This window comes from Gekko japonicus, unplaced genomic scaffold (genome assembly GCF_001447785.1).
Source record: "Gekko japonicus isolate JY-2015 unplaced genomic scaffold, Gekko_japonicus_V1.1 scaffold1858, whole genome shotgun sequence".
Classification (NCBI taxonomy): domain Eukaryota; kingdom Metazoa; phylum Chordata; class Lepidosauria; order Squamata; family Gekkonidae; genus Gekko; species Gekko japonicus.
In genome coordinates, this window is record NW_015177068.1 from 261,614 (window position 1) to 284,145 (window position 22,532).

At 42.2% G+C, this 22,532-nt stretch overlaps 1 protein-coding gene across 1 annotated transcript in view; it reads left to right on the forward strand.

Annotated features, from left to right (window-relative positions):
- RHOBTB3 (Rho-related BTB domain containing 3) overlaps positions 1-22,532 on the forward strand; it is a 59,676-nt gene that overhangs the window by 1,500 nt on the left and 35,644 nt on the right. Inside the window, exons 2-6 of the mRNA XM_015428200.1 lie at positions 3,682-3,733; positions 3,993-4,178; positions 4,305-4,530; positions 9,379-9,571; positions 15,348-15,350. Of these exons, the coding sequence (XP_015283686.1) occupies positions 4,177-4,178; positions 4,305-4,530; positions 9,379-9,571; positions 15,348-15,350 (424 nt within the window). The 5' untranslated portion in view covers positions 3,682-3,733; positions 3,993-4,176. The remainder of the gene's footprint in view (positions 1-3,681; positions 3,734-3,992; positions 4,179-4,304; positions 4,531-9,378; positions 9,572-15,347; positions 15,351-22,532) is intronic.

Sequence of the window (22,532 nt, forward strand, 5' to 3'; positions counted from 1 at the left end):
GGGCCCAGAAGAAACGCTAGGGGGGCTGGGCCCCGTTGGCCCCACATTAGCTAGGGACCTGGGACAGAGACCTCAGAGGGGTGCAATGCCATAGAGTCCACCTTCCAAAGCATACATTTTCTCCAGGGGAACTGATCTCTGTAGGGTGGAGATGAGCAGTAATTCCAGTGGATCCCCAGGTCCCACCTGGAGGCTAGTATTAACCCACTTCACAGTGCACTCACCCCATTGCAGATCATTTGTGCCTGTAATGCGTCATCAAGTTGCAGCCCACTTATGGCAACCCCATAGGCTTTCCAAGGTAGGAGACTAACAGAGGTGGTTTGCCTTAGCCTGCTTCTGCAGGCAACCCTGGAATTCCTTGGATGTCTCCTATCCACTAACCAGGACTGACACTGCTTAGATTCCGAGATTCGATAAGGCTAGGCTGGGCCATCCAGGTTGGGGCATTGGGACAATAGGCCTTATACATATATTTCAGATGGAGTTTAGTTTTTTTATTTGCAAACATCTGGTTAAAAGCACAGATTGCCAAAAGTCGCAATCAGTCAAAAGTTGGTTGCTTAACAAATAAACCATTTGTAAGCTGGTATTGTTAAAATAGTTTGTGTGGATTAGTTAAGACAACACATAGTTTTACTGGATCCTTACACAATCAGTGTTGCCAAGGTATATTTTTATTCCTTTATGGTGTTTTATGGTAACTCAGTGTGTGCCTCTATTGGTAAGCTAAGTGAATTTCTGAGCTATGCCATGTAACTTAAAACGGATCTGTAAAAGGAAATTGGATTCACTTACGGATTCACAATGGACAGCTATAATGTACCAGCAGTTTTGAATTTTTATTTTGTTTTGTGGGTATTGTTTTAATAAATTTCTTGGGGCTCCAAGATCCCCATGGGTTGGTATTATTATTTAGTGATAATGGACTGCAGATGAAGACTTTGTCAAAATGCATTTAGCCCTGTTTTATACTAACATAGTATTTTAAAATGCTTCATTGATTTGTGTGAATGTTATATGTTTATTAAAGTTTTTTGTATTGTTTTTGAGACTACTCTTTTTTGGGACTCCTCTTTCCCCCTAATTTTTGGGGCTTAACCCCCCCCCCCCAGAACCTATGCCACTCTGGTGACATGGCAATCACAGGGGTCCCCTCTTCAAGACTTGCAAATACTTTGGGTTACACTGTCTGGGCCTCTGTGTACTAAAGGGAAATATCACCAAATAAATTCATCTGTAGCACTAATTCTTCCTCTGACCAAAAATAGTAATTTTTCTTTAGGCTGCCTTGGGTTACCTGGTCATGTTCTGCCAAGATCTTTCACTTTAAAAGGATGACATGCTGAGTCCAATTTTTAAACTGCAACTGACCTTTTCCCAGTAAAGTGGAGCAAGAGGGCCTTGATTATTCAATTTTTAAAATCCTTTGTTTAGTACAGGCAAATTGGGCAGTGATATTGAAGAACTTGGATTGTCTGTAGTAGGTACATTTGTTCTGTGTAACCTGTACCTTCAGTGGGCTTTGGTCAAACCAAAGAGTTTGTTGTTGTTCAGTTGCGCAGACGAGTCTGACTCTTCACGACCCCATAGACCACCTCACGCCAGGCCCGCCTGTCTTCTGCCCTCCTTCGAAAGAGTTTCCTTAGAAAAACAGAAATTAGCTACTAGAAGTGTGACCAGTTTTTAAAAGTACATGTTTTAGACTATATGTATATATTTTCAAAGCCTTTTTTCGTGGTTACTTGGTCAGGCCTTCCTGACTCTACTTTTTTTATGTGACATTTTTATTTCTTCAAGGCAGATATCTCACTGCACTGGTTTTTCACTTTCTTGCATCTTTCCCACTTTTCCTCAGTAACCCCTTGCCTCCCTGAAAAGCCACTGCTTAGGACTGAGGACCCAACAGAACAATACATAACATAGGATGGGAGATGCAGTAAGAAGGGAAAATCAGAAAAAAGAAGGAAAGAGAGGTAATTTTGGCCTGTTCTTCCTTGTTGATTCCCCCCCCCCCCCAATACCATATGGCATATTGTTCTGGAGAGGTTCCTTGCACTTGGCTGCAACTTGTCAGGGTCAGGGGAGAAGGTATAGGGGCTGCTGCAGGGAGAAGGTAGGAAATATCTGTTTCCACAAATTCTTGAATACAACCTACTATATTTTGCCTTTTGCTTCCTGTTTTGAAATGAAGTGCTGAGTTTGAATTTAGAATGTAGAATTTCATTCTGAAGATGTGTGTTCAGTTTCATTTTGGTGCTTTAGGGCTGAAGAGTCTTATTCTGTTTCAAACAAATAGAAATCCTCAGTAGGCTGATTAAAGAAAGGCCTCTCTTCTGCTAGCCAAAAATAAGAAATTGGTATATAAGTGGCTGAGAGCCAGTTTGGTGTAGTGATTAAGAGCGTGTACTATAATCTGAGAGAACCGGGTTTGATTCCCCACGTCACCAAATGCAGCTGCTGGTGTGACCTTGAGTAAGTCAAAAGTTCTTTCAGAGCTGTTCTATCAAGGACAGTTCTTGAAAGACCTCTCAGCCCCATCTACCTCACGGGTGTCTGTTGTAGGGAGGGGAAGGGAAAGGGATTGTAAACTGCTCTGATACTCCTTTGGGTAGTGAAGGGTGGGGTATAAATCCAATCTCCCCCTCTTCTACTATGAGACAGTGTGTTTTCCTGTCCTTTTCTATTTTTTTTCTAAAAGGGTTTCCTCTTTTTTTTCAAACCCCCCCATAAAGTATTCATGTGAATAAATACAAAATAATTTAAACGTTCCCATTTTGAATTCATACATGAACAAGCATGGATACTGACTGGTTGTCATAACAATGAAGACATATCCATTTGTAATTTAATAGAACCTTTTTACAATGGAGGAGCATAATATTTGCAATGCTGCATGACTGCTTAGGCACAAGAGGCCAGTTTTTGTTTCACTTTTGAGCTGTTTCCACATAAGTTATTTGCACCGGGTCCGGTGCTATTGGAAAACAGGTTTTTTTCATGCTTCCCCAGAGCATTGTAGTTCATTTGTGCACCTCCTGCAGGTCTCCCCCCCCCCCAAAAAAAAAATCCTTCCCAAATCTTTACTGCAAAATTTTGGAAAACATTACAGCAAAGCCTGGATGGATGCCATGCAGGTGAGAAAGTTCAGATTTTCCTGGCCTTGCCCATACAGCTGTCATTTCCCCTGGCCTGTTTACCACCCCCCTCCTAGCCACCAGAGCTTTCCCAGTATTTTTTTAAAGTCAACAATTTAATACTATTATAACATACAACAATGTGATCAGGGTCTTTGAATTCCCAGCTTTCACTTTTTTAAAAAAATTATGGCTTTGTATAAGGGGAGGCATACCTCTTCAATGAAAGAGACCACTAAGTACAAGTTTTGATGCATGTAAATTTTTTATTTTATTTTAAAATGTATTTTACAGTCAAATATAGGATCTAATTTAACTTGCCTGTTAATAATCAAATGTCAAGATGTAGAATCTAAAGGGTTTTATAAAGCTGTTAAACATCTTCGGTTGTACAAGTGAAAGGTCTGAAATGTTTGAATTGAGGTCATTTCTTTCTAGAGCACTGATGCTTCTGATGCCTAGGGCTGTCTGTCTTCCCGTATTTGGAAGTAACTGCAAGTGGATTGGCTGCCAGTGAGCTCATGTATTTATGTATGTTTTTCAGGCTAGCAGCAGCAGCAGCAGCAGCAATGTACTGCGTAGGCTCCTTCAGTTGGGTAAGATGCTGCTGCTCCAAATCTGCTTTGTTTCTCTCTTCTTTTACTTGAACTTGACCATGTTATGTAGGCTCTACAGAAATGTTGAGAGTCGTCTCTTCCCATTGCCGGCGTTAATACCCTTTGTTGGTAGGGTTTACTGACGTCACGAGGCAATGGCTGAGCCTGAAACTGGTAGCTGTGTGTTTATATGCTGATTTCACCTTCAGCAGCAGCAGTATGCTGTTGTCACAAAGCTAACCCTCATTTTGATTTGTAGACGCTGGACTGCTGAATAGGATGTTGCCGGAAATGACCCAGAGCTACTGACTATGCGACAGGAGGGAATGAAACAGCCTCAGGAAACAGAGGAGAAAGAAACACAACAGACTTCGGATTTATAATGCAAGCAGCTTTTGTGGGACCCCTAGCCACTTTGTTCTCCTGCTTTTGGATTTAAGATCATGTATGTGGCTCATTATTTATTCCTTCATTGTTTAATGCCTGGCAAATGCTCTGAAAAAGTAATAATCATATTTTATCATAATAGATACTTGATAACAGTAAATTAAAACAGTTCATTTATTTATAGGTCCATTCACATAGTAGCATTTGGAAATGAAAGAGGTGGATGTTCTGAGGATGATCAGCAGAGTAGTCTGATCTGGACCTACCTTGGGAGAAGTGCTCTTGTTTCAGATACTGACAGCAGTTTGTTGCTGAACTCCGCCAACTATCTTAGGAATCCTTCATTCACCGAGTATCAAGCCCGGGTGTTTGGAAATGTCAGATTGGTGGTACATGACTGTCCTCTCTGGGTAAGAGACTGTAGAACAAAACTAACAGACTAATCTTAAATACAGTTGCTCAGGGTTAAGCTGCAATGAGTTCCATGGGACTTACTTTCTAGTAAGTATGTTGGTGATTGTAGCCCTAGTCTTGTTAACACCCATTTCTGTAAAATTTTATTTAAGTACAGAAACAGTAGAAAAAAGAGAAATGGAAGTTGTGCATATTACATAAAATAATTTCAGTCAGGTAAATCTTAGAAAATCTTGAACAGATCATCATCTGTTGTTCCTCTGTGTTTTCAGAGAATAAAAACATTTTTGAGGACTAAAATCTACTTGTCTTTAACTGGTTAGCTGAAGCTATGGAATATAACATGGTTTGGTACTGATAAATCACAGTTAGAAGTTAAATTAATTTTTTGTGAGGCTTTCAAATGATTGACAGGTGTTGGATAACAAAGTTACATGCTGTATTACTTTTTTTAAAAAATATGTTAACAGAGAGCCAAAATGACTTCTAACAGTGTTTTTGGAATTTAGAAACAGGTTCAGCTGTCAGAGCCAGATTTGTAACTTTTTGTTAAAAATGTGGGCAAACTATATTGGGTTGTATAAATGATTCTGAGATCTATTGGGAAATTCTATTCATTCTTATTTCATAATACTTAATGGGATTTTTAAATATTTCTAATGCGGACCACTCCCTTTAAATATATATGGATGTTCTGTAACACTGATCTTCAGTTGATGGGCTGTGACCCACAAGGGAGAACACCTTGGTGTAATGGCGGTTGCACCGGAAGCATCACTACCCCCATTCTATGTGTGTTTGGAAAAGGAGAAGGATGGGCTGGGGGAGATAAAAATGTCAAAACAAGTCAAAATGTAAAAGTGGGCCCCAAGTTGATGCCTATAGCTCTGTAGAAGTCAATAGAGGTTCAGAGACTACAAGCACTGGTAGTATCTAGATAAGTGAGGTGTTGCTCAGTTTGGAGTTGTCTCTGGCTATGCAAGATGTAACACGGGTTATTTGCAGAAGTCTTATCCTTTGTCTATAAGGAGTACCTTTTGGACCTTTCCTTAAAAGGGATTGCAATTGCAAGGGGTAGTCACTTTGCCAGTGGCACTATATTTCCATCTCCAACATAAGGAAGGTAATGGGGGTAACCTCATTGCCATAGCCCTTTTCATTTATCAGCAAAGCTCTGAAGAAAAGAAGTATAAAGTCTCTGAACAGAGAATGGGAAACAAAAAACAGAAAAAGAGTAACTGAAATGACAGGGCATTTAAACTACTCAAAGTGTTATGGGAAAGTAAATGAGGGACTTTTGTTGCTCATCACATGATGTCACAAGCATTACAGTGATAGCTGCAGTTGCAGAAGGCAAAATAGTATTTTCCTAGCAATACTATTCCCAGTAGTCATGTATGGCTGTGAGAGTTGGACTATAAGGAAGGCCGAGCGCCAAAGAATAGATTCTTTTGAACTATGGTGCTGGAGAAGACTCTTGAGAGTCCCTTGGACTGCAAGAAGATCAAATCAGTCAATCCTAAAAGAAATCAACCCTGACTGTTCCCTGGAAGGCCAGATAATGAAACTGAAGCTCAAATACTTTGGCCACCAAATGAGAAGGGAGCACTCACTGGAGAAGACCCTGATGCTGGGAAAGACTGAAGGTCACAGAAGACGGGGACGGCAAAGGATGAGATGGTTAGACAGTGTCATAGATGCAACGAACATGAAATTAAGCAAACTTCAGAGGACGGCGGAAGACAGGAAGGTCTGGCGTGATCTGGTCCATGGGGTCGTGAAGAGTCGGACTCGACTGTGTGACTGAACAACAACAAAAAGCAATTGTGTGGAAAGTGCAGTTTTTCAAGAACTGATATAGTAGATTGGAAAATGCTGTTTGGATCCCCTGTGTGCACTTGCCATGTACAAAACCAACTATATCTAGAAAGGGTATGTAGGTGCTCTGGCAGATTAAACAAGTGACTAATCAGTGACTGATACACATTTCAAATTAGGGTCATTCTCAAGAGGATTGTTGAAGTTAACAACTAATTTTCTGCACTGAGCAGTTATAAATACATGTGCTAACTACTGACTATATATTGTCTGCATAAGCAAACATGGCTGATAATTGGCAGTCAGTGTTACTGATTCAAACAGCCCTATGTTTTCTGACTGGAATGTGCAATCCCTCATAAAGTCAACCTAATTCTGCTCTTTATTACTTGTATAGGAAACTTATTTTTGTGCACCAGATTTCACATATGGAATAGACAAGTTGCAGGCCCATGAGGAACTGAAAGAGGAAAAAACTATTTGTGCATGCCTATACTGCCCCTTCTACTCCACCCCACCCCCAGTTTAGGATTCTCTAAGGGGCTAGAGCAGACTGACTTTTCTTTGCACTGGTTATTAGCTGCTCAGCCTTTGGTACTCCTGGAGCCTGTTTTGGCCTCACCAACTAGTTTGGGGTTTTTTTGTTTGTTTGTTCACATAGTTTCTGCATACTTGGGAAGTCCCCTAGATACATAGTAACTTTCCTTGTCTCGGTGTCCCGGTTGTGCTGCTTTTGTGTATGACATGAGATCCACCCTCTTAGTTAAAATAAAAGTCTTGGCTCATAAGGAATTTGAAAATCTACATTTCTCAAAAATATCTCCCACCACTATGTTCTCACAGGCTTAAACAGGTTCTCCCCGCTTCCCTGACCTCTTATATATTTAACTGACAGGTACTTTCAACATTCTGTTCCTTTTGGGGCATTTTTAATGCTAATCATACTTTTAAAAATATTTTTTGCCTTTGGGTTAATATGAAGTCCCCCAATATCAACATCTGTCCAGTTTTGATGCTTTCATCATCTGCATGGAGGACAGCCAGCTTACTATTAGATGTAGTGATGGTTTCTGGAATCCAATTATTTGAATAACAATGCAATACTATGAGAGATACTCGGGTCTAAACCCACTGATATTGCAGTATAAGGGTGCTTCCAGATTATAGCTTTCTCCAGGTAACATGATTTGCAAGGAAGGCAGACATCAACTGTGGTGATTGCCATGCAGTTCACTAGTAGTGCAAGTGAACATAGGAATGTGATTATAGTATGTCAGGAAAGTGTAGGCAGGAGTGAACTGAAATGTTAGCCATTGTTTCAGAGAAAAGTACTTCAAGTGCTCTTCTAAAATGTTATGGTTAGTTCATGAATTATTAAAAGAAAGCTGGGGCATGTGCTTAAAAATCAATACATGATCAATTTATCAGAATTTGAACATTTTATTCCATTATTCTGACTCAGGGCCATAGCCAGCCTTCCTTACTGAGTGGGACATAAAAAATGAATGAAAAAACAGTGATTTCATCACCACAAACAAATTTTTTTAGAACCTTCTAACCAAGCCCAAGTATTTATGTACATTTTAGTGCCTATGAATTGTTAGCATTAGAAGCACATAAGTTGAAAAGCAGTTATTTTAAAGTTTAGCCAGGAGCTTTCCCCACTTGTAGTAAACATCTTTCTAAAACAAACTATAACTTTTTAAAGGTGCCCCTTTACCCCTCCCTTTAAGTACTGTGCCATACTCATTCCTTTAGATAAAGAGAGGTTTTTCAGAATCACTTTAATATGATAAGGAGGATAGTGATCTTGCAAAAATATCAGGAGGATGATTCCTAGATCAGGTAAATGGAGTTGGGACCTTTACCACTTTTGTTGAGTATCCATCTACTTTTTAAAATTCTAAATGTTCTTATTCTATAAAGAAGCTCTCACTCTTTAATACTATAAATTAAAAACACTGTTTTCCAAAAAATGGTTAGATGAATTAGGGCTTTGGAAGGGGAAGTGTAGATTCTGGATTCACCTTGATTATGACCCTGTTGTGACTGCTAGTTACTGAAGGAACCAGAATTTAGTTGAATTACAGTTGTTATTGATGCAATATTATTCTTAGGTGACACTATGAACAATGCTAATAACTTTTAATTGTCCTTTTCCCTGTATTTTAGATACTTTTTTAATGTTTATGTCTATTTTAGTACTATATTTTGTGAACAATGTGTACCTATAATTAATTAGAGACAAAAGCATTTTTGTGCATATACCTTTATTATAAGTAACTCATCAATAACTGCAGCAACTGGTAGCACTCAAAACTGGGTAGAATTTGGTATTGAATTTGGTATTGATAAATCTGGGTTCAAATTGTTGAGCACATATTAACTCACTAGTGAATGGAAGTCAGGTGATTATGTACCATATTCCAGGCATGTCCAACTTCGAACAGGTAGTGATCTATTTTTTTCCGGCCAAAAGCGCCGGTGATCTACCACCATGAAAATAAAGTTTCAAATTAGTTTCAAATTAGATTTTAACCCACTAAAGTTGGGTTCCGCCACCCCCCCTATTTATAATGCACCTTCTGTCATTTACTGGTAAGCAAAATAAGCAAAAACAAAACAGAGAGACGAAGATCCAGAAAGAACTGCAAGCATTTATTTATTTTTATTGACATAACTTTCTTTAACTGTCTCAATAACTTTTATTCAGAGTTATTTGTGTTAAATGTAGGCTGATCTTGCGCAATCTTTAAAACTTCGCTCTTGCTCATTAGTGAGACCAAGTGGGGCTGGTGATCTACATCTGACCCCTCCGCGATCTACTGGTAGATCACGACCTACCTGTTGGACATACCTGCCATATTCTGTTACCTGTCTGTAAAATGGGAATATTCATAATGTACAAAATTGGTGCAAGGAAAAATGAGATGAAGCTTAAAAAGTTTTGCGTGAAGGACTATTGCTCCAGTGTGCTCTTTCTCCATAGACAATGGACTTTAGCTCCATCTTTTTGTTTTGTGTAGGGTGTTTTTGACAGTGACTGGTACACATCTCGGAACCTTATTGGAGAAGCAGATATCATTGTGATTAAATACTCTGTAAATGAAAAGTCTTCATTTCAAGAAGTAAAGGATATTTATGCGCCCCTGATTAAAAAAGCATTAAAACACTGTTCAGTTCCAGTCATAATTTCTGCTGTTGGTGCAAGACAAAACGGTATGTGCTGGAGCTTGAGTTAAACATAAAAATATTAGTATGAAGCTAAATGTTGCAGAAATCATGGGATGAAAAGAATTATGCTACTTGTCCAGTGATGATAAATTAGACATATCTACAGAGTTGATAAAATGTAATTTAATATATAGTCAGAAAATTGTCTCCTGTTGGAAAGATCCACTGCAGTCACGAGTCCTGTTCCAGAATTGTACATTTACATCCTGTTTGGCTTGTATGCTTACACTGTTATTGGAGGTAGGCCAGGAAATGCAAGTTTGCCAGTTGGTTTCAAAATTACATCCCTTGCAATGGAATCCTAAGCAGAGTGACACCCTTCTAAATCCACTGAAGTCAATGGGTGTCACTCTGCTTGGGATAATATTGTTAATGCTTTAATGTTCTGTAGATGTCATTAATTGGTATTGCTAGCATAATAGGAACACTGCTGATGAGGCAAAATACTCCTTACTGCTTTGAAAAAATGTGTCAGTATAAAAGATCATGTAGTCTATGGAGATCATTTTATTTTTATGACCTATGCTGTGCATATGTTTTTCTAGACAGGAAGATTTTAAATCTGTGTGGTAGTACCAATTGATTTAAATGTGAAAAATAAAGTAAAAGTAAAACTGAAATATAATCTCACTACAATGATATACGTCCAGTAGCACAATGAGTCCAGTAGCACCTTTAAGACCAACAAAGTTTTATAACTAATTTTAGCATGCCACAATTAAGGATACATTTGCCCATCAATCTCCAAATTTGACATATTTATTTCCTTCACAGTGTTTCCCCCCAGAATTAAACCCAAACAAATGATAACCATATAAACTAAGCTTGTTATTCCTGTTTGGTCCTTGAATATGTTAACCATCTTCATGCTGTATGCTAATTTACTGCTCATTCTATATGTATGGACTGGTAATTTCTGTTTCATTGTATCTGAAGAAGTATGTGTGCACATGAAAGTTTATACCTTGAATAAAACTTTGTTGGTCTTAAAAGGTTCCACTGGACTCAAGTTTTGTTCTGCTGCTTCAGACCAATGCAGCTACCCACCTGAATTTTTCTATGCATTGTTACTATGCCAATCACATGTCTTTCCAATGGAATGTGGTGGTTAGGTCATGTAAACCCTATTCCAGCTTCATGGGATTGGTTTATGTAAAAGCAGCTTCCAAAAGGCTGGGATAACATTGTAAAAGGCTTTGACTTGCTTGTAATGAAATTAATAGCATGTTGCACTTCACTTATGGAAACCCATTTTTCAATGCCTTCTCAGTTTTGTAGCTCCTACTTTACAGTTTGCTGTTGTGGCAAAATATTGGTATGAGCTATAAAAGGGATAAAAGAATGCTTGTGATACTCTGAAACAATGTAGACATGCAATGATTTTTCACATTTGATTTCTCTCAGGGCTTTTTTTCTAGAAAAAGCCCAGCAGGAACTCATTAACATAATAGGCCACACCCAACAGCAGAAATCTATTAGCATATTAGCCCACACCCCTGACAGCACAAAAGGAAATTTTAAAAGGACTGTGATCTGAATGTCCCCCCCAATCTTGTTCATGCAGATCGGCTTACCATTTAAAAACAGACTCCCTGTGAGGTAGGTGTGGCTGAGAGAGCTCTTTCGAGGACTGATCTTGAGAGAACAGCTCTGAAAGAACTTGTGATTGACCCAAGGTCACAGCAGCAGCTGCAAGTAGAAGAATGGGGAATCAAACCCAGTTCTCCCAGATTAGAGCCCATGCTCCTAACCACTACACCAAACTGTAACTCAAAACATTAAGAAGCAAATATAAGAAACATAGGACACCCTCTCCACCACATCAGAGCCTTCAAGCTCTACTTCAGACATTAGGAAAATTACAACAGAAAGAAAATTATAACTTCCAACCACACAAGGTGAGAAATATAAAATGCTTTTCATATAGATCAAATACTAAAAAACATAATTGTACAGTTGTGTCTATAACTCTGTTTAAAAGAAGAAAAGCCAGGCACTTATAGGATGAATGTACATCATATTTCCAAGAAAAATCAGCATAACCAAAAAGTGTTTGTTTTTTTAAAGTCAGACTTTCAGAATACAGTTCAAACCTGTTAGGTGCCAAATCTCCATTTCCAAGAACTGAGCAAACTGCCTGGTGTTTTCTTCCTCCCCTGGCCCATTCCAGAGATAGATGGTTATAAAAGTTTTGTCCCAAAAGAATAAGGTCAAATACATTCTAGCTTCATGTGTCAAGGGGTATGTGGACCCACAGCACGCAAATATCTGGCTGGACCTCCAGTACCTCTGTAGATTTTAGAAGGGAAAAGTAACACCAACTTTTACAAAAGTTCTTTCATTTCAAAAGCTATGGTGATCTCTTATCATTCGAAGGACGATCCTTTCAAACTTCCGAAGGTTTAAAAACATAAGTTTGGTGAAAAGTTCAAACACAGAGAATTGTAACCTATTTGAAGTTCTGATCTTTTTACAAAAACACTGAGATAAAAGATAGTCCAAGGCCCTACTTGCCGTTAGGGGAATAAAATAAAATAAAAATGTTCCCAGAACCTTCTACCCTTCCTCCCAACTCTGTTCACTTCCCAGCGTGCGGACTCACTTTCAGTTTCCAACACACATGCACACACAACACACACACCCCTCGCCAGAGAAGGACTCATGCCACAGGCATGTGTGTGTGGAACGCTTTCAAGCCCTCCACACCACTTTCGACTGCTGCCATATACAGTGGACATAACACTGGCTGTGCTCCCATATGTTCTTTGCTTGAGTCTTCCTGAGATCTTGCTGTGCACTAGGATGGGAGAGCCCTCTTCCCTGATTCGGGCCAGCATCTCCTGAGACGTTTTGCAATAATTTGACCACTAGTCGGTCCAAAGAGCATAGTAATCTCTCTCGACTGATGCCATGTGCCTGCTTGAACTCTTCCTAGTCCCCGTTTCCTCTTTTTTTAACCCTTAGAAGTTGTCCATTGTGACGCTCTGTAGGCTGGATGACCTAGTCTAGCCTCCAGTGTGAAGACAGTCATTCGCCTGGGGTGCAACAGGGCATTGTACGCTTAGCACTCGAGCTTTAATGCAAAGTATTTCAGGACATTTTGACACAGACTCACACACACACACCTACCGCCTCGGGAGCCGGGCAGGCACAGCAGCACCCTGAGGTCGGACAGTCAGTGCCAGGTGTTGCGGAGCAGCTGCAGAGGGGATGTGGGGCCCTGCTGCAGCAAGAGCATGCCGCCCCACAGCCAGCCCTGTAGCCAGACGCAGGCCACGGGCAGCACGTGCCAGCCGCACATTCCAGTAGCAGGCGGCGTTGGCATGCCGGACGCCTAAAAGACAGCTGCGCAGCTCCCCTCCCCCTCCTCGCCTCTGCTTTCGCCCCAATCCTGGCGGCAGCGGCGCAGCACCAGAGCCAGCGAGCTCAGCATCAGCTGCACAGTCCGCCCCGGAGGCAGCGGTGGCATCCTGGTGGCGAGGGAGGGGCAGCAGCAGCAAATTTCGCCTGGCTCTAGCTTCTCTGCACTGGGGGCGGGGCTGCATCTTGAGAGGCTGCTTCTCCATTGTGGGGGGCGTGGCCAACTCAGACGCCAGCCAGAACACCGTTCCGGTGCATTCTGGCCCCCAAATACCCTTGATTTTTCTACCTCTTGATGAGGTGTATAAAGGTCTCTTGCAAACATCACTTCCCTGATCTTGTAGATGAGCAAAGCCCAATGTTATTTCATAACTGTGCTGCTGTTTCCCACACTTCTGACCACTGAGGAACATTTCTGTTCTGAAGGAAAATTGCAGGCATATGTGGAAACATTTCCTTTTCTTTCCTCCAGTAAAAACTCTATGATGCATAGATCTTGAGCATTGAGAAATGTTTATTTTAATGTGTGGGAATAAATTTTCAGCATGCAAGGAGCCCATGGCTTCTAATACTGCAGAAATCAAAATTATAGACAGGTAATTTTGCTACCTTTCTAGTGTTACTGATTAGATGACCTAGTCCCATCTGCAGCAAAATTATCCAGCCCTAACAGACTAGAAAGAGGCCAGGCTATGAATTATACAGGTGGCTACTTTGGACGCACAGGAAAATGAAACATTTTAAATACTTTATGCTTTAAAAGTTATCTAGTATGCCCCAGCATGTACTTTGGGAATTTTGAGGCAGTATCCTACCACTCATGGAATGCAGAGTTTTCCCATTTCCCCCAATTTCCCTTTTCCACCTCTGTTAAGGACCTCTGTTCTTCTAAACTATGCATTCAAAAGTAGAAGGGGAGTACACTGTACTGTTTCTCAGCTGGAAGCATTTGCCAAAAGTTTCTTAGTTTAGTAATCACTCATACATTGCCAAGCCTTTGTCCATTATGTTGCTGTACAATTGCAGCTACATTAAGAGACATTATATAATGTAACTTCTGTAATGCAGTCTTTTAACACTTGAATTCTTAAACTTGGTTGTATTATGTAGTTTTATTCTGCTTGTTCTCTTTGCACACTGTTTTCTTATTTTGAAGCCACTGTTTGGAAAGCTATTTCCTCTGATTTTGAATTAAAACACAATTCCTTCTTCACTCTGATGAAGCTGTACTGAATGGCAGGACAAAGGAAAAAGGGAAGACTTGCTACATAGCTGATAGGTGTTGAGAGGTCTGTGTGTACTCCTTGATGTTGAGAATGTTGTACAGAATGAAATGCAGAAACTAGCTGAGTTACAATTTAGTATTTTTATGGAAAAGGATTGCAGACTTCTGTTACTAGTTATATGTCATAAGAACATAAGAACATAAGAGACGCCAATGTTGGATCAGGCCAAAGGCCCATCCAGTCCAACACTCTGTGTCACACAGTGGCCAGAAATACCAGTGCCATCAGGAGGTCCAGCAGTGGGGCCAGGACATTAGAAGCCCTCCCACTGTTGACCCCCCCCCCCAAGCACCAAGAAGACAGAGCATCACTTGCCCCAGAGCCCCTAGCTATACCTTGTGGCTAATAGCCACTGATGGACCTCTGCTCCATATGCTTATCTAATTCCCTTTTGAAGCCGTCCATGCTTGTAGCACCCACCACTTCCTGTGGCAGTGAATTCCATGTGTTAATCACTCTTTGGGTGAAGAAGTACTTCCTTTTATCCGTTCTAACCCGACCGCTCTGCAGTTTCATGGAGTGCCCACGAGTCGGCATTGGGAACTACCAGAAAGCACACTATGGACCACTTTTTAAGAATCGCAATACTATACCACAATACTATTCTATGGCTTGTTGCCGTAACAAATGCTTCATTCATTCATTCATTCATTCATTCATTCATTCATTCATTCATTCATTCATACCACAATACTATACACATTGTGGTATAGTATAAAAGTAACTCAGGTTTTAATCACTTAAACTTTTTTCCTCAGTGTTTTAATTTCCATTATTTCTATAGGTTTAATTATGATAAAAGTATGATAAAAGATAGTGCTGGGGAGGAGCCAGCACTCATGGTACATATTGACACTAACAATGTGGGAAAATGTAGTCGGAGGAAAAATTTAGGCTGCTAGGCAGGAGACTCAAGGCCAGGACATCTAAGGTAGCCTTCTCAGAAATACTGCCTGTTCCACAAGCAGGGACAGCTAGACAGGCATAAATTAGGAGTCTCAATGTGTAGATGAAACAATGGTGTAGGGAGGAAGGATTTAAGTTTGTTTGGCACTGGGATGCTTTTAGGAACAAGCAGGACCTGTACAAAGGAGATGGCCTACACTTGTCCCAAGAAGGTGGCAGAGCAGTTTTTAAACTAAATCCTGGGGGAAAGCGGACAGGAGATGAAATGTCTCTCGTTTGGGATGGCTCATCTCTAAGAGATGAAGGGGTAGCTGTTATTGTTCTAGAGAAAGTGGATTAGGAGTGGTCACTGAGGGTGACAAACACTATTGACTGCCTGGCAAGGTCTAGAGGCCACAGAAGGAAGGTTGCAGGCCTAACATGCCTGGGGAATTATAGATGTTTATATGCAAATGCTAGAAGTGTCCGAGGTAAAATGGGGGAGCTGAAATGTTTAGTGTCAGAGGGGAACATAGACATTGGGGACATTCCAGAAACTTGGTGGGCTGAGGATAATCAGTGGGAGACAGTGATTCCTGGGTATAAATTATGTCAGAAGGATAGGAAGGGGAAGGTCAGAGGTGGAGTGGTTCTGTATGTCAGAGAGGGTATACAGCCCAGTAAAACTGAGAATCTAAGAGAAATAGGTTTGCTTACAGAAATGCTGTGGGTGGAAATAGTAGGCCCAAAAGGAAGCTTAACCAAGGCTGGCTGTGAAGAGCTCAAGAAGACCTCCACAAACTGGGTGAGTGGGTGACAATGTGGCAAATGAAGTTCAGTGTTGGTAAGTGTAAGATAATGTACATTGGGACAAAAAATCCCAACTTCAAGTATAGGCTAATGGGGTCTGAACTTGCTGAGACTGAGAGGGAAAAGGATTGTGGGGTTGTAGTGGATAGCTCAATGAAAGTCAACCCATATTTTATTTGGTGATATGCCCTGTTAGCCGCCCTGAGCCTCCGGGGAGGGCGGGATAAAAATGTGAATAATAAATAAAATAAGTAAATAAACCCAGTGTGCTGCAGTGGAGAAAAGGCAAACTCTGTGTTAGAGATTATTAGGAAAGGGATTGAGAATAAAATGGCCCATATTATTTATTTATTTATTTATTTATTTATTTGTTAGATTTATACCCCGCCCTCCCCAGCAGGCTCAGGGCGGCTACAACAAAGGCAATTGCCATAACAACAGTTAAAACATCATAAAACAATCATTACACAATAAAAACAATCATTAAGTAAAGTGCGGTGCTCTTGATGTTAAAATGTTTTTCTCAGTCCAAGATGCCTCTTATAGTTAACCTAACCTGACAGCATGCATTCTTTTCTCATTTGGAATAATGTGTACAGTTCTGGTTATCTTCAAAGAACATTGCAGAGCTGGAAAAAGTAGAGGAGGGCAACCAAGACGATTAGGGGATTGGAGCATCTTCCCTATGAGGAAAGGCTGAAGAGTCTGGGACTTTTCCGTTTAGAAAACAGACAACTAAAGGGGGACATGATAGAGGTTTATAAAATTATGCATGAGATGGAGAGAGCTGACAAAGAACCTTTTCTCCATCTCCCAAAATAGTAGAACTCAAGGGCATCCAATGAAACTGATGGACAGGACAGACAAAAGGAAATAGGACTTTACACAGAGAGTTATTCAAATGTGGAATTTGCTGCCAGAGGATGTGATAGCCACGGGGTAAACAGCTTTAAAAGGGGATTAGATAGATTCATGGAGGATAAGCCTTATCAATGGCTACTAGCCATGGTGACTGGTGACTCTGAATCTCAGAGCCAAGAAGCAACATCTGGGGAAGGCCTCGGCCTCTATGCCCTGTTGTTGGCCTTCCAGAGAAACTGGTTGGCCACTGTGTGAGACAGGATGCTGGACTAGGGCTCTTCTTATGTTCTTGACTCCGGGAGTTCGTTATTGCCCACCAGATCAAAGGTTAGAAGAACTGCAGGTTAGAGGGTGATTTAAGAATTAAGTGTCTCATCTTCAGCTATATTTATTGCTAAGAATAAGGCCCGTTGTGGAAATAAATACAATGAGCTCTAGAAAGAGGCTCTGTGAGAGTGCCCCACCCTTGGGCACTCAGCATCAATTTGCTGTGGCAACCTCAGCATGGTATAATGACACAGAGTTCACCATTTTCTCCAGAGGAACTGATCTCTGCTACCTGAAGAGTAGTTGTAATTCTGTGATCTAGGAATTGATCTCTGCTACCTGAAGAGTAGTTGTAATTCTGTGATCTCCAGCCCCCCCCCCAGAGATTGGCAACAATGGCTCTCCAGGAGGCAATGGTTGGTTTGGAGGGTGAAGTCTATGGCATTATACTGTCTGAGGCCCCACCCCTCCTCAAACCTCACCCTCTCCAGGCTCCACCCCTCAAATCGCCAGGAATTTCCGAACCTGGTGTTGGCAACTCTATCTCCTTCCCAGCCAAACATCAACCTGCCATTATCTGCCCCTCACTCTTCAGCTTTCTGTCTCCCCACCCCACCTGCAGCCTTTACCATGCTCTGAAGCCCTGACTGCTACGTCACATTGGCTGTCATAGGGGGGCCATTTCAGCAGAGTATAAGGACACAGAGTCCACCATTTTCTCCAGGGGAACTGATCTCTGCCATCTGGAGAGCAGTTGTAATTCTGAGTGATCTCCAGCCTTCACCTGGAGATTGGCAACAATGGTTCCTCAGGAGGAAAAGTACAGTTTTTCTCTGCAATGGGCACCAGAGCAGCATACATCATTCTCCTCTCCCCCTTTTGAGTTGCACAACAACCCTGTGAGGTAGGTTAGGCTGAAAGTCTGTGAGTGGTCCAAAATCACCCATTCAGCTTCCACAGCAAGAACCTGGGTCTAGCAGACCCTGCTCTGAAGCGCTGACTGCTACACCTAGGGTAGGCAACCTCCAGGTGGAGCCTGAAGATTGCTAGGTTTCACAACTGAACTCCAGAGAACAGATCTCTACCCCCACAGATAAAATAACTGCTTTGGAGGGTGGGCTCTATGGCATTCTGTTCAGCTGAGGCCTCTCCCCTCCCCAAACCCTGGCTTCCGTAGACTCAACCATAAAATCTCCAGGAATTTCCCTACGTGAAGCTGGCAACCCTAGTCAGGACTGGCCCCAATGTGTTTTCTCCTAAAGTCCAAAATAGGCATAGAAAGGGTCTCCCCCCCTGCCTTTTACTAACAGAACCAAGCTCGGTTGCTTCGCAACAGGCACTGCGGGGAAAGTAGGGTTGCCAGCTCTGACTAGGGAAATACCTGGAGATTTGGGTGGCGGATCCTGTGGAGGGCAGTGTTTGGGGAGGGAAAGGACTCAACAGGATATAATGCCATAGAGTCTACCCTCCAAAGCAGCCATTTTCTCCAGGGGAACTAACTGATCTCTGTCATCTGGAGATCAATTGTAACAGCAGGAAATCTCCAGGTCCCATGTGGAGATTGGCAATCCTAGGGGAAAGTCAGCCGCACAGCAGGGGGTTGAAGAGAATGGTTTGACAGCTGCTGGCCCACCTCAAGAGCCAGCCAGCCATAGCGGAGCCAAGCAGGAGAGAGCTGTTTGACAGTTTATTCTGACAGGAAAGTGTCCAAGCTGGCAGTGGGTGAGGGAGGGAGTTACGTTGAAAGTCTGTGACTGGTCCAAAATCACAGCTTCCACAGCAGACCCTGCTCTGAAGTGCTAACTGCTATGCCTAGGGTAGCCAACCTCCAGGTGGAGCCTGAAGATCACTGGGTATCACAACTGAACTCCAGACAACAGATCTACACCTCCCCCCAGATAAAATAACTGTTCTGGAGGATGGGCTCTATGACATTCTGTTCAGCTGAGGCCTTTTCCCTCCCCAAACTCTGGCTTCCTTAGACTGGCTTCCTTAGACACAGAATATCCAGGAATTTCCCAACCTGGAGCTGGCAACCCTAGTGAGGACTGGCCCCAATGAGTTCTTCACAAAGGCCTGGAAAGGGTTTCCTTCCATTGTCTTTTTACTGGCAGAACCAAGCTTGGTTGCCTACCAACAGCCACTGAGGGAAAAGTTAGTCCCACAGAAAAGCCAAGCAGGAGAAGTGTCTTCGTCAGGAGAGACAGCCGTTTTCCAGTTATTCTGACGGAACGGTGGCTGAAGTGGGAGTGGGCGGGGAAGAGGAGCAGACCCACCACCCAGCCAGTGGCACATGAGTACTCTTGAGTGGTGGCTGGTGGGCCAATGGCTGATGGAGTGCATTGCACAGCCAATGGGAGAGCTGGAAGCGGCCAATATGCTAAGAGGATTATTATTCAGAGATTTATTTACTTCATTTATGTCCCAGCTTTCTCCCCAGTGGGGACTAAAGCAGTGTGCATTATTCTTCTCTCCTCCTTTTTCTCCTCACATCAACCCTGTGAGGTAGGTTAGGCTGATAGTATGTGATTGGTCCAAAGTCACCTGGTGAGCTTCCACAGCAAGATGGGGATTCAAACCTGCATCTCTCAGACCCTACTCTGAAGCTCTGACTGCTATACCACACTGGCTTTCATAGGGTGGCTGCTTCTGGACAGTAGCAAAAAGCTAGGCCTAGTTGAGTCATGCAAGTCAGGTGGTATCATGTCAGCCAGAGATTGCTGTTAGGCTTGGTTCCAATGAGCCTTCCCTCAAAAGCCAAAACAGCCCTGAAAAGGACCATGCCCCCTCTCGCTGCCTTTTATTCACAGAAGCCAACCCTTGGAATACTGTGGTTGCCTAGCAATGGCTGCTGAAGGAATCCATTTGTTAAAGCTACAGGCTCTCTTTTTATCATTTGGGGGCTTTTTAACCTCCTGTTGCGGGAGCGTGAATGTAGCGGTCCACGACCAGCCCTTAGGCAAGTCAGCACCCTTATGGACTTTCCAGCCTCCCAGCCTTACCAGCTCTTTGCTGCAGTTCTTGCTGCTCTTGCCCCTTATAGTAACCACACTGCACAGTCCAGTGGTACACTATGTACAAGGGTTTTATTCACAAGATATACAGACAAACTGCTTTGCCAGACACTCAGTTTCATCAGAAGAGATGTACATGGCTTCTATACAAGACCTATATACAAAGTTCCACCAATCAGCTGTAAGCTGAGTCATGGTGACTGCTCACTGTCCAGTGCCAGTCATAACCGGTTAGAACCAGGCTTATCACACCACCTGCTGACAGGTAGCTGTCAGATAGCTGTCAGTTAGATCACACTGATCTTCCTACTGGAGATTAACTTACAACACCTCCCCCCAAGTATTTTTTGTTCAGGTTGTTCAGGTTTGTATAAAGATCTGTCTTGCTTATTCACAGCTCCAGTCACTGGATTTGGCCAACTTTGCTATTAGAATATATGATTTTATGTTTAATTACAATGGAAATAAATAGACTGACATTACATATGAAAAAGGAACTTGTTTCAAGACTAAAATCATTTTGTTTCTCAGTGGTTTGTATGATTATGTCATTAATAAGTTATCCACTGCACTTCATTGGAATATGTGTTAACAGTTTTAACTGTGGTTTCCAGCATTTTAAGTTTATAATAATATATATGAGCTGACATTTATGAAATTTATGTTGATAATTATGATCGTCCTCATTAGTAGTGTAATCCCTGATGTTATTCTGGAAATTATTTACCTAGAATACTTGAGGGCAATTAATATATAAAGTACTTGGCAGCACGTATGCTGATGGCGATGCCTGTGCAGGCTCACATTCAGCCACTGCTGCACCAACTGCATTGGCTGCCAATAGAGTACTGGATCCAGTTCAAGGTTTTGGTGTTAACCTTCAAAGCCCTATATGGCCAGGGACCTGCATATCATTGATATCACCTCTCCCCATATGTGCCCCACAGACAGTGTGCTCAGCTGACCAACATCTGCTGGTTGTCCCCAGCCCCAAGGATGTCTGGCTTTCTCTGCCCTGGCCTCAACCTGGTGGAACAAGCTCCCACTTGAGATCAGTGCCCTGCGGGATCTGTAACCATTCCACAGGGCCTTCAAAATGGAGCAGCTCTGCTGGGCTCTCGGTTGAGGCAGCTTACATCCAAGTCTATCTCTGCCCCGCCCCCCCGCCCCCGAAAATGCTCAGCCATAACTGAGCATTCCTATTGAGACTTCCGTTCTGATTGTTGTTTTATCACTGTTTTAAAATACTGTTTTTTAAACTGTTTAATTTATATTTTGTTATGGTCCCAACTTTTGTGTGACCTTGTAACCCACCTTGAGTCTGCTTGTGGGGAGAGTGGGATAGAAATTGAAATAAATAAATAAATAAATTGTGCTATATGTTAGTCAAACTGTACGGAGCAAACAAATCACCTTGAAAATTATACATAGATAAAGAATTTGATATCTGCTAGAAAATAACTCAATGTATAATGAATAGGGCATAGGCTTCCCACTCTTGACGGGTGCCATCAACACCAGTGCAGTCTCTCAAGAGTTTGGTAGTGATCTTGGACACCTCCTTGAATATGGAGGCCCAAGTCATACATATTGCCAGGCTAGCGTTTTTCCATCTGTGCCAGGCTCAGCACAAGCTCAGCTGTGCCTGGCCCCTCTCCTGTTGCCCCCTGACCTAGCCATGGCAGTCCATGTAATGGTTACCTCCAGGCTAGACTACTGTAACTTGCTTTACACTGGCCTGCACTTGAGACTGACCCGGAAGCTCCAGCTGATCCAGAATGCGACTCTGCAAGTTCTGATGGGAATGTCATGGATGGCTCATATACAACCAGTACACTGACTTCCAGTGGAGTATTGAGGCAAGTTCAAGGTTTTGGTATTGACCTTCAAGGCCTTGAGCGGTCAGGGATCAACATATCTATGGGATCCTCTCCCCCTCTATGTCCCCAGGAGAGTGTTACACTCCTTGGGGAACCATTTGCTGGTAGTCCCCGGCCCCAAGACACCCAGCTGTCCTCGACCAGGGCCAGGGTCTTTTCGGTCCTGGTCCCAAATTGGTAGAACTCTCTGCTGAACACCATCAGGGCCCTGTGGGACCTTATGCAATTCTGTGGGGCCTGTAAGGCAGAGATATTCTGACAGGCTTTCGGTTGAGGACAGCGATGGTTACCATCTTGGCTGGCACGCTCTTCTGCTCTTTATACTCACCTGCCCCTCTTCCCCCCTACCCATGAAGTGGTCAGCAGTCAGTAATCAGAAATAATTGGAAATTGCCATCTGAGTTTTTTAGATTAGTGGCATTAATGCTATTCAGATGTTTTATTCTATGTTTGAATGTTTTTATCGTTATTGTACATTGCCCAGAGCCCTGCAGTAGCAGGGAATGGGTGATCCATAGGTCTAATAATGATGATGATGATGATGGTTTAATGAAATTAAAATAAATGTGGTTTATATATTTCC